Source organism: Sminthopsis crassicaudata, chromosome 5 (assembly GCF_048593235.1).
Source record: "Sminthopsis crassicaudata isolate SCR6 chromosome 5, ASM4859323v1, whole genome shotgun sequence".
NCBI classification, from domain to species: domain Eukaryota; kingdom Metazoa; phylum Chordata; class Mammalia; order Dasyuromorphia; family Dasyuridae; genus Sminthopsis; species Sminthopsis crassicaudata.
Window position 1 is genome coordinate 299,426,729 of NC_133621.1, and position 15,817 is coordinate 299,442,545.

General features: G+C 56.4%; 2 protein-coding genes across 11 annotated transcripts; one reads left to right on the forward strand and one right to left on the reverse strand.

Annotated features, from left to right (window-relative positions):
* Positions 1–1,233: 1,233 nt before the first annotated feature.
* On the reverse strand, positions 1,234–6,484 carry C5H22orf23 (chromosome 5 C22orf23 homolog). 10 transcript variants are annotated; one of them, XM_074271684.1, is made up of 7 exons: positions 6,349–6,484; positions 5,118–5,226; positions 4,965–5,027; positions 2,668–2,844; positions 2,113–2,253; positions 1,763–1,863; positions 1,234–1,671 (listed from the first exon to the last, which is right to left on the reverse strand). In XM_074271684.1, exons 2-7 carry the CDS (start codon positions 5,215–5,217, stop codon positions 1,594–1,596), a joined length of 660 nt encoding a protein of 219 aa, XP_074127785.1. In that variant the 5' UTR covers positions 5,218–5,226; positions 6,349–6,484; the 3' UTR covers positions 1,234–1,593. The 10 variants fall into 10 exon arrangements, with proteins under 10 accessions (XP_074127785.1, XP_074127786.1, XP_074127782.1 ...); XM_074271685.1 differs by having other exon boundaries at positions 6,222–6,445; XM_074271681.1 differs by lacking the exon at positions 6,349–6,484 and adding an exon at positions 5,714–6,028.
* On the forward strand, positions 6,483–15,434 carry POLR2F (RNA polymerase II, I and III subunit F). The gene is made up of 5 exons (XM_074271686.1): positions 6,483–6,853; positions 7,645–7,714; positions 8,082–8,212; positions 13,261–13,332; positions 13,619–15,434. The coding sequence occupies exons 1-5, from the start codon at positions 6,834–6,836 to the stop codon at positions 13,707–13,709; spliced, it is 384 nt and encodes a 127-aa protein (XP_074127787.1). The 5' UTR covers positions 6,483–6,833; the 3' UTR covers positions 13,710–15,434.
* The last annotated feature ends 383 nt before the right edge of the window (positions 15,435–15,817 follow it).

Sequence of the window (15,817 nt, forward strand, 5' to 3'; positions counted from 1 at the left end):
CTTTAGACATTCCCGGGATGTGAACCTGAACTTGGTCTTTAGGTGCCATCTCCAGCGCCCGTCCTGCCGGGCCCATCTGGCCAGGACGCCTGCGTCTTCTCCGTGGCATCCTGATTGGAGATGTGACTGGCAGCCTTTCAGGGGGAAGCCCTTGGACTTCATGGCTGGGAATCCCAGCTCCTGTCCCTAGTGCCTGGGGACATCCATTGCCCAGTGACACTGCCTAGTATCCCTTCAGCGTGAGCTGGGAAAAGGGGCTGGCAGCTGCTTCTAGGATCAAAGGAGCTTTGTGGAAAGCACTCAGTGACCCGTAAACTGCTACTAATACTTGAAATTTCACCATTAGGGATGAGTGATGGGGCAGAGAGCATGGTGTGAGGGGACGCTGCCGGAGGCGGGAGGGTGACTTGCTTTTGCATCCTGCCTCAGAGGCCAAACCATGCTGGGCTTCATTTAGTTAGTACTAATCCACTTGGTTCCTCCCTCCCTAGGCTGAGAGGGTCCGAATGGGGATCCGCAGCAATCTGGGCCCTCTGTGAAAGCTGGACAGTGAGCTCATCCATGTATGGGGCCATGGGGTGGGGGTACAGCTCATGTGGGATCCAGGCTGGAACATGGGCCCATTACTAGAGAAAGGTGAGACGAGGGGGAGAATGTCATGTCTTACACTTGATGTCAGAAGGACCAGAGGAGGAGAAGTTTGCTCAGCAGTTGTTCTGAGCTCTTGGGGCTGGAGCGGACAGCAAACTCCACGAGTCAGCCATGTGAAGTGGCTTCTGAGAGAGCCGGGGCTGTCTCAGGCCGAGGGGCTGCTGGGCCCTGGGCACACCATCCTGGCCGGAGTGTCCAGAGGAGGCAGCATCCATGGGGGAGGGCCTAGAGTCTACGGCAGGGGGAGATCCCTTGAGGAAGCCGATTAGGCCGAGTAAGGGAAGCCCACCAGGGCAGAAGCTGCCTTTTGGAGGGAGGGTCAGCCCCACTTTGGCCCTAGAAGGCAGAGCTAGGAAGGGAGGGTGTTCAAGCTAAGGCTGGATCTGTTGGATCCTGGGGGAGGGCAGGACTCCTGTGGTGAATGAATTGGGCCACATGGCTGATTCTGTGTTCTTTGGGTAGAGATGATGTTGGGCAAACCCTGGAGTGCTGACAAAGGGCAGCTATAGCTCCTGGCTCCCAAGCACTCGGGGCCCTCAGATTCTAGGGTGCTAAATGAGGTTTGTCCTTCAGAAACAAAGCTGCTGTTTCCCCAACACAGTTTTATTGGCCCTCCCCTTCTGGTGGTTAAGCGACCCCGGCCCCCCGTTGGGAGACAGTTCCTGAGAGCGTGGGGCCAGTGGAATGTGAGCTCCCTGCCGCCGCGGTCTCTTCAAGCACGGAGGCCTCCTGCGCCATGGGCAGTGGCGGCTTGGGGCTGGGCACTGTCTCTTGGGTTCTGTCCGGCGCTCTGGAAGCGGGGCCTCTCTAATCAGGGGGGATCTGCGCCCCCACCGGTGACGGGCTTCCAGAAATGCGGCGGGCAGGGCTACAAAAGGGCGGGTGGTTGACGCCCACCAGCTAGTGGGCCGCTGCCCCTGCCCCCAGGGACGGGTGGGCTCCTTAAGGAGAGGCTTTGGCCAGCACCTTTTGAAGCTCATCATTTCTCTTCTGGTCGATGTCTTCCATCTCCCGCAGTTTCTACAGAAGGCGGGGCAGAAAGGACGGTCAAGGGAGAGAGCCGAAGAGGCCGCCTGTGCCCCCCGAGCCACGAGGTCCGGGGGCGCCCCACCTGTGAGATTTCAGTAAGGATTATTCCTCGGTACTGCTTGCCCTGGCCAAGGGCCTGCATTTCAGCCAAGAACTCTTGCCTTTCTCGGACTTCCTTCACCACTGCAGAGGAGACAAGACTCATTCGTTGGCAGGTGGGGGTGGAGCTCCCCAATCCGGGCCACCTCTCAGGGCCTGCCCTGAACTGTTTGGAGGCAGGGGAGGACCCCCGCTGGGGAGGAAGGGGGGCCCCATCACACCCTGCCCCCTCTCCTGTGCCGCCCCGGGTTCTGAGCGGGATGGAAGCCCCCGGTGGCCCAGGCGAGGGGCCAGGAACCCCCCACAGGCCCGAGCGGGCCCCTAGTGCCTTACATTCTTCAAATCTATCTGGCTCTGGGTCCGAAGGCAGAGGCTTGGCCTGCCGAGCAGACTGCTTCTTTTTCCTCTTCTCAATGGCTTCTTTCCCATTAGTAAATATGTCTTGGAGCCGCTCCTTCTCCTTCTCTGTGTCTCCTGCAGGATCCCAACAAGAACCCAAGTCAGGGGGAGGGGCGGGAGACCCAAGGCCCGGCGTCTCTGGGACGGAGAGAAGGGGAAGGGCTCTGTGCTGGGCACCCACAGGGCAGGGAGCGGGGCCAAAATGGCGATGACACAGGGAAGGGCCATTTTGTAGGAGCTGAGGTGGGGTGGGAAGCCCCCTCCATGATGAAGCTCAGGGAGGAAGGAAGGGGATGGGAGAGGGCAGAGCTCCCCAATAAATCTCCGTTGGACACCCTGTTTCCTCTTCCTTTGTGCTGTGCTCATTCTGAGAGGTTTGGGTGGGATCCCTTGACGAGCTTTGGGGTTCGTTTTGGGGAGCATCGCCCCGTTCCGGCGTCCATCCTCGGCGGGGGGCCGCTCCCCCCGGCCCGGGGCTTCGGCACTCACGACAAGGTCTCGGCTTGAACTGGTCTCGGCTGTAGGCCTCGTTAGCCTGGCAGACTTCGGCAGGGCGGAGATGGGGCCTCGGGCCCAGGATGGGTGGCAGGCAGAAGGTGCTGACTCTCTTGGGCGTTGGCTTCTGGCTGGATGACGGGCTGCACCGAGGGGGTAGGGCATCGCCTCCTGGGGAGAGGGGAGTGGAAAGAAGGCAAAGGCCCACGCCCCTGGAGCCCACTTCTGGTCCCTCTGGGCCTCGGTTTCCCAATGTCTCCGAGAGGATGATCGGGCTTCCGAGGCTCCAGTGCATAAAGTGGCACATCCCCCCCAGTGTTGGGGACTGTCCGGGTGGCAGAGTGGAGATGGGGCTGGGGGCAGGGGGAAGATGTGAAAGTCCAGGGAGAAGGGGAAGGATTGAGTCCTTCAAAGGAGGGAGAGCCAGGACTTAGCAAGGACAAACTCCTAATGGGGTGAAATGCCTTTGCTCTACCCCAGAGCTCCAAGATCTAGATGGCAGCTAAGCAAGATGTGCTCTCCAGGGACTCGCTCCTGCCTCAGAATTGCTCTTCCAAGGAAGTGACCCCCTCCTGCCTCCTAGTCTTCAGTAAACTTTGCAGTTCCTTAATGGGCTTCCAGTCTAGCCAGGTTAATTGTGGCCCTCTATGAGGGAAGGGCTACTTAGACCTCTTTACGTCCCGCTTCCAGCACTCAGGTCAGGGTGTTCCATGTAACAGGTCCTCAGTAAACGGGCCCCAAGAATGGCTACGGCATGAGCCGAGGGAGGGGAGGAGCAGAGCCACAGATACAAGACAAAAGTCTCGTGAAAAGACCATGAGAGTGTCTGTCATAAAAGAGAGACCATCACCGGCTAGTACGAGGATGCCGGGAAGAGTAGCTACGGACGTAGCCGAGTGCCCCAGCTCAGATCCTGGCTTGGCTGCTAACTGGGGGGGACTGAAATGGATGGTTCCAGAGGTTCCAGCTCGGGAGAGGGACAAGGCACAGTGGGCCTGACAGTAACACTCAACATCCTGGCTAGGCGGCCCTCTGATTGCAGAGCAGAGTATTATCGCCTGGACAGTCCGTCTATGAAACCACAGGCCCCGCCCCGGTACCGACCCCTAGAAATGGTCCAAGAATGACCCACCACGGGGTGGAAGAGAGACAAGGCTGGAGATCCTCTGCCAACAAGGCGGAATATGAGCGGTCACAAAAGATGGACAAGAGCTGGATAAGGAGAGTGGGGCAAAGACCCACTGGAGGCGAAGAGGAACGTCCACAGAGCGTAAGGGGAACTCGTTCGGTGCGGGAGGAGGCTGACTTAGAGGGGAGCAGGGGGAGAAGGGCGCGGAGAGCCAGGGTCGGGCCTCGGGAACATTTCCCGCAGAATTCCAGTTGGACGGCTTTTCCGAGGACTATTCTTTTCCGAAAAAGTTACGGCCAGCAGAAGAGAGCTCCCTCAAGATTTCTCTCCCCAGAGCGATTGGGAACTGTACCAAGGGGCTATCAAACTGGGCATGCCCTTTGACCCGGCGGCGCCGTTACTGGGTCCGTATCCCCAGGGAATCATAAAGGAGGGAACAGGACCCACCCGTGCAAAATGCGCACCTCTTTCTGTGCTGCCAAAGAATTGGAAAAGGGGTAGATGCTCAAGCTTTGGGGAATGGCTAAGTTCATTGTGGCATATGAAAGGAAGGGGATATTGTTCTATAAGAATGGCCATCAGGCTGATAGTAGAAAGGCCTGAGAGGTTTCCATGAACTGATGCTGAAGGAATCAGGCAGAAGCAGGAGCACGCTGTACAGAGGAACTCTAAGAATCAACTATGAGAGACTCGCTCCTTCCCAGCGGGCCAGTGGGTGGAAACCGCGTCCACACCCAGACAGAGAACTAGGCCGGACGTAAATCCACACGTGCTAGGTTCACTTTTCCCCTTTTCCTTGCTTTTTTTTTTTTTCCCCTGTGGTTTTTCCCTGCTGATTTTTCTTTCCCAACCATGATTCATAAGGAAAATGTAAAAAAAAAAAAGCCCATGTATAGACAAAAAAAAAAATTTCTTAAAAAAATGAGATTTCTCTCCCAAACATCCCAGCGAAACTAAGCAAATGAGTCTGTGAAGGGAAGGGAGTCCCCACCACCAAAAGAGACCGTAAGGACTAGTCACAGGTGGGGAAATGGGGCGTGCACAGGTGGCACACGGTAATATAAAGACGCCACAGCAGCAGGGATCGGGCCGGAGGGAGAAGCGACGGACTGTGCCATCGGAATGAGGGGTGGGGAGGAGGAGGAGCGGCGCTTCCAATTACTTTTCACCGAATCCATGAGCTGCCGCTGCTGGAAATTGGTAAGTTTGGACTCCTCCATCATCACTGCAAGACAAACAGTTGTAGTGAGGGCCGGGGCTTCCGGCCGCGGGCTCCTTCCTGACCGGCCCTTCCGCTGGCAGTCCTTCCACTGACCTTTCAGCAACTGGCAGGTCTCCGGGGTGTAGGTAGTCTGGGGGGCTTGCCAAAAGCCAGTACCTTTGGCCACCGCTCCTGATTTCCCCTTTGCTGCCATGGCAAAACCCTGGGGGTGGAAAACAAAGTATGGAGCTGGAGCTGGAAGGGGGAGGGGAAGGGCTCACGCTGAGCCATGGCGTGGGAAAGGGCTGGAGGTGTCGGCTGGAGTGGAGCTCCCGGGAGAGGAAGGGCTAGCCGTCCTGCATTAGGAGGTTACTATGGGGACGGACGCTGCTTCTGCGGGCTGCCAGAGGGAGTCTGGCGGAACTAGGGGGGATGGATGCGCATTGGGACTCCCTCTAACTAGACACCGGAAGCTGGAGGATCACTCATCACTGAATCGGGGATGAAGGAGATCACACAGCATAGGTCCGGAAATGGAAACTATCTCTCCACCGTTTGGAACCGCAGCCGTTCAGACTCTTCTCGCAGACCTCCAGTGACAGGGCACTCGCTACTTCCCAGGGCCCCCCATTCTGCTCTGGGGCAGCTTTCGGAGGTGCGAGATGTAGAGATGGGGGGTTTCCTAGTGGGGGGCGTGGCCTCCTTCTGACCCCTAGCAGTCTAGCTTCAGCCTTTCCCAGGCCAGGCCTGATGGGAAACATCTCGCGCTCTCCAGAGGTGCCCGGAGCACTCGCGGCGACGAGGAGAGGCAATCACTAGGGCAGACCAAACTTCCCGCTTATGCTGGCAGAACTATCGCGACAGGCTGGCCTTGTCGGGGAAGAGCCAAGTGACAAGCCCTCCACGGCCACCCGCCCCTGGGCTTTCCTTCTTCCCCAGGGACGGGCTCCGGACCACTCCGGTCCTGCAGCTGGATCCATGGGGCTCAGAGCAGCCGGCGCCTCGGGCTACCATGGCAACGATGCGGCAAGGGCAGGCCCCGCCTACCCTGCCAAGACAACTGCTCGGGCTCCAAGCTCTCCTCAGGAGAGCTGAGCTCCGCCCCCGCTACCATGGCAATGGCCGAGTCCGCCTCTCACGAACCCGCCTCTGGCACCTCCTCCTCAGCCACACCCCTCCCCTTAGGCCCCGCCCCTCACCGACGCTTACGTATCCCACCTCCCGATTCTAGGCCCCGCCTCCAAGTGTCATGGCAACACCCGCTCCTCCCCCTCCAGATCCGCTCTTCTGACTTTCCCTCCCCTTTGTAACTCTCAGTAGTGCCTCCGTTGCAAAGTACGCGCACCGGGCTCTGCCGCTGCAGCGGGACAATCTCGGCGCCCTCTCCTCAAGCGCTCTCGGCTCTGCTTCCGGCTCTGCTTCCGTCTTCACCTCCGTCTACCGAGGGAACGGCCGCGCGCCAAGCTCAGAGCTCTCCGGCTCCTCCGTTGCCATAACGACGGCGGCCCCACGCCCCCTCCTAGCACCAGGCTCCACCCCTCGGCTTTTTACCGCCCTTTCTCTGGGCGGAAGCTCCAGGTTCCGCCCCTACTTTAGTCCCGGAAATTGCGTATACGTTGTGGTCACTGCACAGGCGCAGCCGATTCTGGAAGAGCTAACCCGGAAGTGGGCGCTCGCAGTCGTGAGGCTGGTCGCGGAGGCGCGAGTCTGGGTAGCGCCCGACACAGTGCCGGGGGCTGGGGCTAGTGGGTGCTGAGAAGAAGGCGCTGTCTCCAGACCGCTCCTCCTGGCCAAGGCGGCCATCCGGCCCAAGCCCGAGCATCCGCAGGCATGTCTGACAACGAGGACAAGTGAGTGCGGGAAAGTGAGCCGGGGGCATGGAGGGGCGGGGAGAGCGGGGATAGGTAGAGAAGGAACGGAAGTGGAGGGGATGGGGGGCGGGACTAAGGGAGATAAGCATGTAGAATGAAGGAAATGGGGGAATGGGATGGAGGGGCAGGACTAACGGGCTAGGTAGAAAGGGGAGATGGAGGGGCGGGGAGAGCGGGGATAGGTACAGAAGGAACGGAAGTGGAGGGGATGGAGGGGCGGGGCTAAGAGAGATAGACATGAGGAATGAAGGGGGAGGGGGATAGAGGGGTGGAATTAAGGGGGACAGGTAGAGAGAGGGATGGGGGGGCAGGACTAGGAGACAGAGAAGGAAAGGGAGAGATAGGGCGAGGGGTCAGTAGAAGAGAAGGATGGAGGATGGCTGAGGCCAGGAGATGGGGGCTCAGAGTTAAAAGAAATGGGTGAAAAGAGATCCGGGCAGAGAGCATTATGTTCTAGAAAAACCCGGGTTCCGGTCCTGCCCCTGCCCCTGACCCGTAGATGACCTTGCGGGGGTTTTCCCCTTGTTGGCCCTGCTCGCTGCCTCTGGCGGGGCGGCTGCGGTCTCTCGGTTCCCGGTGCTCTGCACGGCTTTTGGCGCACAGCGCGTGCCGGCACTGGGGATCCCGAGGTCAGACTCGGACAGACGCGGGGAGAGACGGGCCTCTCTGTACGGTGAGGGCGGACCCCAGCTTCTCCGGTTTGCGCCAGGCTGGACGCGGGGAGCTCTCCGAGCCCCGGGTCACGGTGCTGGTGCTTTCTTCCTGTCCAGTTACGATGGAGATGACTTCGATGACGTGGAGGAAGACGAGGGCCTCGATGACCTGGAGAACCCCGAGGAGGTCTGTGCTTCTCTCACTGCCCCAGCCCCGGGTGCAGAGCAGCCTGTCACTCTGGTAGCTCGTGGCTCTTCTCCTCCCCTGGGAGCACAGCGAGAGCCACGGTCAAACTGTGGACTCCTGGGATGGAGAAGGATGAGGCAGCTCCACGGGGGCTTCCCCACGAGCCTGTGTTTCCGTCCACCGAATTTCGGCCTGGCAGGCAAAGTCTTTTAAACTTCTGTTCCCCCAAACTGACTCTGACACTTGGAAGTGGGAACCGTGCTCCAAGACCTCTGTTGGGAGAACCTGTAGTTGTACTTCCCCATTGTGTCTGGTGGAAGTTACTCTGAGCCAGAAGGAAACTTCCCAGTGTCCTCTCCTTTTCTAGGAGGGCCAGGAGAATGTGGAGATCCTCCCCTCTGGGGAACGGCAGCAAGCAAACCAGAAGAGGATCACTACTCCCTACATGACCAAGTACGAGCGAGCCCGGGTCCTGGGCACACGGGCCCTTCAGATTGCGTAAGTGGGGACCCCCTTCCCGCCCCTCCCCCAACACTTCCATCGACAGCTCATTTCAGCAGACTTTGTAGGTATCTTCTCTAAAAAGCAGCAGGCAGAATAGCGAAAATGATGAGTTTGAGAGCCAGGACAACTTGGGTCCAAGGGCAGCCTCACAGCCTTCATCCAAGCCTGTCACTCTGTGATATCCTCTTGGTGACCGCTGCCTCAGATCTGATCCACTCACCTCTTAATGGGCTGAAATCTGCATTTGTGATAGGACTTCCTACACCTCGGAGGTCTTGGGAAATTGACCCAGTTACATCAAAGGTTTCACTGTTGTTCAGTCACGTCCGACTCTTCACGACCCCATTTGGGCTGTTCTTGGCAGAGATGCTGCAGCGGTTGTCCGTTTCCTTCTTCGGCTCATACTCTAGAAAAGGAACTGAGGCGTGCGGGGTGAAGTGACTTGCCCAGGGTGACACAGCTACTAAGTGTCTGAGGCCAAATTTGAACTCGGGTCAGCCTCACTCCAGTCTCTATGTTCTGTCCACTGCAGTGCCCCCTAGCTGCGAAAGTCACGCAGAAATCCAAAGCCCAGGGCTCAGTTTGACTTCTTGAAAGTCATTTTGTTCCTCTGGATTTCATGGATAAGATGACTTGAAAGTCCCTCCCCTAAGCCTCCAGTCTGGGGATCCTCCCCTTCATGTCTCTGGTGCTAAGAGTGTTAGATTTTTCGAATGGCAAGAGCCTGTGGTGAGAAGTGGAGCGGGTGCACAGAGAAGTGGTATGAGCAGTATTAGGGCATTAAAGAGATGCAGCAAAGAGCCAGGAGCACAAATTCATTGAGGAAGAGATTGCTTTCCTTTTAGGGTTTGATTTGGGATCTCCCAAGATGAGAAGAGGGGACGAAGGGAAGTCTGGGTGTCCCAGAACCTAAGTGGTAGAAATGAGTGAATGAAGCATTCGTTCGGCTCTTTGAACAAATCATTTGGGACATGTAGAAATGTCAGCCCCGTCCTGAAGGAGCTCACGTTTGAATGGAGGAGACGGCACTGAAGGAAGGTTTCAGTAGGCCGTCAGGTGGGCGTGACCCAGGGTCCTTGGCGGGGGTAGGGAAAAATAGATGTTTTAGCCTCTTCTTTCACGTCACTGCCACCGGTAAAATCACCAGCGATTAATGTTAAATGATTGGGCAGTCCCGAGATTTGGGGGGCAGGAACTTTCTCTTCTGGGTCTGACAGAAGTGCCTAGCAGTCCGTTCCTGGCTGTGTTCTGTTGGGCCTTTCTATCAGCGGCTGGGGTGGAGGTGACACTTCTGGGAGGGACGGTGTTCCCATGGGCTGTGGCTAACCAGACAAAATGGAAAGAAATGAATGTTCCCCGCCGTGTGCAAGTTCAGACTTGGCGCTAAACACGAGCCGACTGAGAGGCCGTGGCTAAGCCACGCCATTAGAACAAATGGGGAGGTAGCAATTTCATTAACGCGCTGATTTCACTGGCATTACCGGTGTGGCATCAGGGCAGCGGGGGAGCCCCCAGCCGGGGGAGCACACGGTTAGTCCGGCAGCCTCTGCCCAGGGCCTGCCACATCTGCATTCGGAGGCTACGTTTTAGGAAGAGTTTTGACAAGCAAGTGCAGGATGATCTGTTTGAAGGAACAGGGCTAAGGAAAATTTGTAGTGGTGCGAGGAAGAATCAGTGACAGAGAGAGGCAGACTTTGGCTCAATAAAGGGAGGATGGCAGGGTATGGAGCATCAGGGAAGGAAGCAGGGGCTGGGGAGCTCTGATCCCAGCTCCTCCTTGGGCCCAGGGGCCTCTGGGGCTCTTTGCACTCCTGTAAAATCAAGAGTTGGACAAAGGTCAGGCTCTGAAGAACCTCAGGGGCCAATTGCTCCTTCTTTTTCTCAGCCCAGAGACTTGTTGGAATGGATAGTAATCATTGGGCGAGATTCACACCCAAGTCTTCTGACTTATGAGCTCCTACAGTCACGTTGCTGCTTTCAGTAGAGGGAGAATTTTCTACTGAAGGAGTTTCCACCTGGAGGTTTGTAGGTTCAGGCCAGAGAGAACCCTGCTCAGGGTGGACTGGAGGACGGGCCTTTCCTTCCAGCAAGGGAGATTGTCTGAAATGTATGTGAAAGTAGGACTTCATGACTTCGAAAGGGCTGGACGGGCTCCAGGGGTTCCTGTTATTGGAGATCATTCTTTGCTGAGCACCTCTTCTCGTAGATTTTTCCAGGCTCCTTGAAGCCACAGCTTCTGTTTTAAACATCTTTGTGTCCTTTTAGGGATTCAGCACAGGGCCTTCCACGTAGGGGGAGTTCACAGAAGAGGCTGATTGAAGGATCCCTAAGTTCTCCATCAGGGCACGAGCAAGCTTAGCTTAAACTGACATTTAATTTTGGAATTCAAGTAGAAGCAGAACAGTGGGCCCCAGTGTGCTCGTGAGCCCTTCTCAAGGTTAACAGCCGCCCTGGGTGAGGTTTGGCAGGAAAGTGGCCAAGCTGGCAGGGCTGGTGGTCAAGGACTGCTCCTGCTGCAGCCTCGCCATCTGCTGGTCACTAGCGCCAAGGCCACGTGGGCTGTGCCACGCCACCTGCTGGCCACATCCCCGTACTGCAGGCTCCTCCCTCTGTGCCTTGAGTACTTAGAGCTAGAAGAGATCTCGGAGATCATTTCAGGGTCCAGATGCTTCCAAGTAGAAAATCTCACAGGAGGGGGTAGTTAGACTAGTGCCTCTAAGGGTTTTATTTCGTGAATCCCTGGGATCAAGGCCTTTTAAGTAGTCCCCCTGTTTGCTAGCCTAAATCACAAGCTGAGAGGCGGCTGGAGCCGATTTTTAGGAATTGGATGGTTTCTGCTCTGGGAGACCTACAGGACAGAGTCAGCTGTCACTCCTGTAAAAGTATCCTCACAGACCTCATGCACCTCTCCTCATGAATAAAGCCCGGAGGGAGGGGGGTCGGTATGAATGGGACCCCAGCTCTTGGCCCGTCCACTCCTCTCGCGACCCAAGGCCTGGAGAAGCATCCCACCTGGCCTGAGTGGCCGAGGCAGAGCCTTAGAGGACAGAGGGTCAGAGCTCCCCAGGGCCCTGGCCTCGGGGTCCAGCCCAACCGCTCATTTCACCAAAAGGGAAATAGTCCTACGGGCCCCATTTCAAAGGCCACCAAGTTCATTAGTAATAATCAGATGGAAGACTGAGTGAGAACCTTTTGTAAGATGAAGCCTGAGCCATTATCTTCCTCACCACGAGCTTTCCTCTCCAGGGAAGACAGCTTCAGAGGGACAGCCTGCTTGGGCCAGACAGGGTCTGCCCCTGCCCTGACACAGCTGGTAGAGACAAGAAATGGGCGGCATCTTTCCCAGGTGACCCCGGGCCTGTTGTCAGTCTCTCTTGAGGCAGAAAGGCTTCTCCAGCATTCATTCACCTGTCTGTTTTCCCTCACAACAGCTCTGCTGGGTAATTACATCATCCAGCAGAGGGAGTCCCTTTCCTCTGCCTCCCTTAGGGTGTGAAGGAAGGTGGTTTCTCCAGGCACTAATTTTGAGGGGATAGTGCACCCAGAGCCATTCTCCTGAGGCTTTTCTCATGGTCAGCCTTGGACAGGACCACGCAGAGCATTTTGTTCAGGCCCCTGCATTCTCCTCCAGCCAGGCCCTGGGGCTGACTCAGCGTGGGCCATGGGGCCTCTTGGCTTTGCTGTGGCCTGGCTGGACTGATGTCTCCTGAGGTTACTTCCAGCTGAGGTTTCCTGTGATCTGGTGGAGTGAGAGCTGAGGTGAGGACGCCCACAGAAGGCCCCTCCCCTCCCTGTAAGAGAAGGCTCCCTGGAAGTGTCCGGCGGCTTTGACAAGGGTGGATTGTACCGGCCTTTGTGTGGGATCCAAGGGAATCCGAGTCCTGGTGACCCTGGGCAGGTGACTTCCTCTCTCCACCCCTAACTTCCTCTTCAGTGAAATGAGGAGTCCCGACTGGATCAATTCCAGGGTCTCTCTGGCATTAATGGTCTCTAGTGCTATTGATATGAGTTTCATTTGATCATCCCTATAAAGTAGGGGCCTCGGCAGCTCAGCAAAGGAGCTGGCCCTGGTGTTCTGCCCTCCATTTGATGGATGAACAAACTGAGGCTCGGGCAGGATTCCTGGAGAGGGCTCTCCTGGCCCTGACTAGGACTGATGAAGCCGTGCTGCTTTTGATTTGCTAATGGTGTGATCTGTAATATTCAGGTCGAGTGTCCATTTGGAATTCATTGTGGAATAGGATGTCAAGTGTGGGGCTGAGGCTGAAAGGGGGAAGGAAGGGATTGGCTAAGAGGTTTGGAATCCAGAGGCCCGGCCAGCCCCAGAGATGTGGGTGTAGGCCACCCAGAGCTCGGTCATCCTAGGCAAGACCCTTAACCTTCAGAGCTAACTTCCTTATCGGAGTATGAACTTGTTCCTGTTGTCCACGGGCCTGGATTGATCTTCCCAAACCCTGCCCATATCTCAGGGTACAGTGGAAGGGTCTTTCCTATGTCATCTCTCTCATCAGCAAATACAGAATGTCAGAGCAGGGCCATGAAGAACAGCTGAGCTGGGAGGGTTCACCCAGAATTCAGACCTGAGAACCGCTCTAGAACATCCGGTCCCAGCTGGGAGAGGCCGTGGAGCATTTAAGAGTCCTCATCTGAAAATTCCTTAGAGTATCCTTAGGAGTGGATAATCGTCCTGGATTTATGATATTTTTTTAAAGGGCAAAAAGGCATTCAGATTCAAATCTTTTGAATAATCACTTATCAATATTCATCAATATCATCGAATAATTATTATGAAACTTGGTTAATCCACTTGGAACCATAAAATAAAGTATGACTATTAAAAAAAAAAAAAAAAAAAAAAGAGTCCTCATCTGAGGGCCTGAGGCCAGGGAGCCCAGTGGTTTGCTCCTTACTCCTTGCCAGCTCAGGGATCCAGACTCTTCATGTCCAGAGCTGTCTCTGCACGCTGCTGTCCTTCCAACCCATCCCATTCTTCTTCCCTCCCTCAAAGGGAGTGTGCCCATGTTGTCCCTTTGTTCCTGCAGAATGTGCGCCCCTGTGATGGTGGAGTTGGAAGGGGAGACTGACCCACTGCTCATCGCCATGAAAGAGCTCAAGTGAGTTATCTGAGAGCCCCACATTCACCTTCCTGCCCTGCCTCTTCCCCCCCTCCCCCCGTACCCCCGGCCTTCTTGGCTACCCCACATAGAGGCCCTCTACATGGCCAAGCTGCCTCCAAGGAAGGGGCTTTCGAGCCTCCTTTCCGAACCTCCTAGGTTCTCGGCCTCCCCTCTTCACTTTGATAAGCAGACCTTTTCGTTCTGCACCCTTCTGTGCCTGCCTTTGCCCATGAAGGTGCCCATGGAGGCTTGCTGTCTCTCAAGCCTCTCCTTCTGCCCACAGAGCTCGAAAAATCCCCATCATCATCCGCCGCTACCTGCCCGATGGGAGCTATGAAGACTGGGGTGTGGACGAGCTCATCATCACCGACTGAGCCCTGGCCCCGGCCTGCTGGCAGTTTTTCTGTTCTCTTTGTTTTTCTATATGGATAATAAAGCCTATTCACCCTCTCCTGCTCTCCATACTCCAGCTGCCTCCCCCTTTGGGTGCCACTGCCCGGCTCCTGGGAGCTGGTGCCAGGCTCTGGCTTGGCCCCCCCAGCAGCTCTCTAAGAACCTCTGCAGCCCCCTGCACACCCCCCCCCCCCCCCAGCCCAGCTCACAAGAGACCGTGGCTGCTGCAGGGAGGGAGACACTTCAGCTGCCTCCCCAGCACACAGACTGGCCTTTGTGCCCAGGGAGCTGGTTGCCATGGAAACCTCCAATTTCCTCCGATGGGGACTGACTTCGGGGGCTTCTCAGGAGTATCACAGAGCAGGTCTCATCAAGCCACCCATTGTTTCCTGAGGACCTGCCCCAAGCCCCTTATCACCCATCGGGATCCCCTTTCAGGAGCGGTGTACCAGCAGGAAGCACAGGACTGGAGTCAGCCTTCCCCCTCCTCCCCCAGCCCCACCTGGCCCTGTTGGGAGCCCTGGACAAATCAGCTGCCCAGCAGAGGGTCTGACACCCGCTTTCCCCAGGTACCCCCCCTCGGGCCTTGGGCCCTGGCCACACCCCTCCGGCCCTCCCCTTTCTCTTTGCACCTTCTCTGGGCCAAGGCGGGACGGGTAGACCCCGAGTGCCGGCCTTGCTCCTGACTCAGAAGGGAACCTCTATATTGTCAGGCGGGCCTTCCCTTTGCAGCTCCTAGGGCCATGTCTGTGATCTCCCCCAGAGGTAATGAGGAGTGACTGAGCCCACTCCCTCCCTGCCTCAGAGGGGATCCCTGGGTCCTTTTGGCTGTCCCCTCAAACTTCGTTTCACCCCAGGAGCTGGAAGGACCCCAGCCTGCCTCTAGCAGGATGGGCAGGGAAGGGATGAGCCATCCCAGGTTGTCGGCACCCCTGCCTGGGCTGAGGGGGACGGCCAATAGCTGTCCAGGTGGGAGAGGGTTAATCTGTGGAGCTAAGCTGTGCCCTTTCTGGCCCTCCCCCCCCCATCACCCACTCTCCACCTCCGCCCCAAGCTCATGGAATCCTTTAATCACATCGGGCGCTGAAATTTCAGTCCTGAAATGCCGCCTTTGTGCAGGCATCCCGGGCCGCCGCCCCGGAGTGCGGGGGTCATTTTCTCTGCCCCATTTCTTTAAATGGCCTCTTTGTTCCCTGCTGGGCTGCTCAGTATCAGATGTGATTAAAGGGAGGTGGGGTTGGGGTGGCAGGGGGGTGGGATGGTTGGAGGAGATGGGGAGGGAGGTTAACCCTCAGGGGGCCAGCAGAAAGTCAGACTGCCGTCCTCCCTCCACCTTGTTTCTGTGGTGGCCCGAGCATCTCCTGACCCTGCCACTGTCGGCTCTCCTCTGGGGTCTGGCCCACGGTCCCTTCACCCTCTCATCTGAGACTCGCTCACTCTTCTCTCCTGTGAAACTCGCTGGAGCCCCTTCTCCACCCCCACCCCCTCGTCCCCGGGGACAGGTCTTTACTTTTTGTTTGCCTCATTCTTGTCCCTCTCCTTCACCCCGTGTCCTCAGCCACCTCCAGTCTCGCCCAGACCAGCAAACTTGGACTTCTGGCTCATCCTACCCCATCTCACTGGGGGGAGAAACACAGTTAATTTAGATGGGATCTGAGAAGCTTTGTCTATTTTATTTCTCAATAAATTTAAACAAAACGTTTAAATTGCTACAGTTTGTTCTTATGGTGGAACACTTCCAACACTTAAATCCCTTTATTAAATGCTTGTTTACGTGACTTTGAAAGTGCTCTGCCTGAAAAGTCGAGCAGGATAGCATAATTACCGTGTTCAAGACTGAAAATATGATTGCCAGTAATTAAATCATGGAGCCCAAGAGAGACATTAAAGCATTCGGGATGGAGTAATGGTCTGATTTTTCAAGAAGATGGAAAAAAAAAAGTGGATTTCAGAAAGTACAGACCAACAGGCTTAATACTAATCACTCAGCAAGATTCTAGGTGACATTCATGATGGTTCAAGAAAGCAGCGGTCATTGGGAGCCGGCATGGATTCATTATGAACATATACTTAGTGGAGTCCCCTATAA

Coding starts and splice junctions, on each gene's coding strand:
- POLR2F (XM_074271686.1), top strand. CDS start 6,834: ATGTCTGACAACGAGGACAA. Junction 6,854..7,644: donor ATGTCTGACAACGAGGACAA/GTGAGTGCGGGA, acceptor CTTCCTGTCCAG/TTACGATGGAGATGACTTCG. Junction 7,715..8,081: donor ACCTGGAGAACCCCGAGGAG/GTCTGTGCTTCT, acceptor CTCCTTTTCTAG/GAGGGCCAGGAGAATGTGGA.
- C5H22orf23 (XM_074271675.1), bottom strand. CDS start 5,764: ATGTTTCCCATCAGGCCTGGCCTGGGAAAGGCTGAAGCTAGACTGCTA. Junction 5,028..5,117: donor GACCTGCCAGTTGCTGAAAG/GTCAGTGGAAGG, acceptor TTTGTCTTGCAG/TGATGATGGAGGAGTCCAAA. Junction 2,254..2,667: donor GTTCAAGCCGAGACCTTGTC/GTGAGTGCCGAA, acceptor GGGATCCTGCAG/GAGACACAGAGAAGGAGAAG.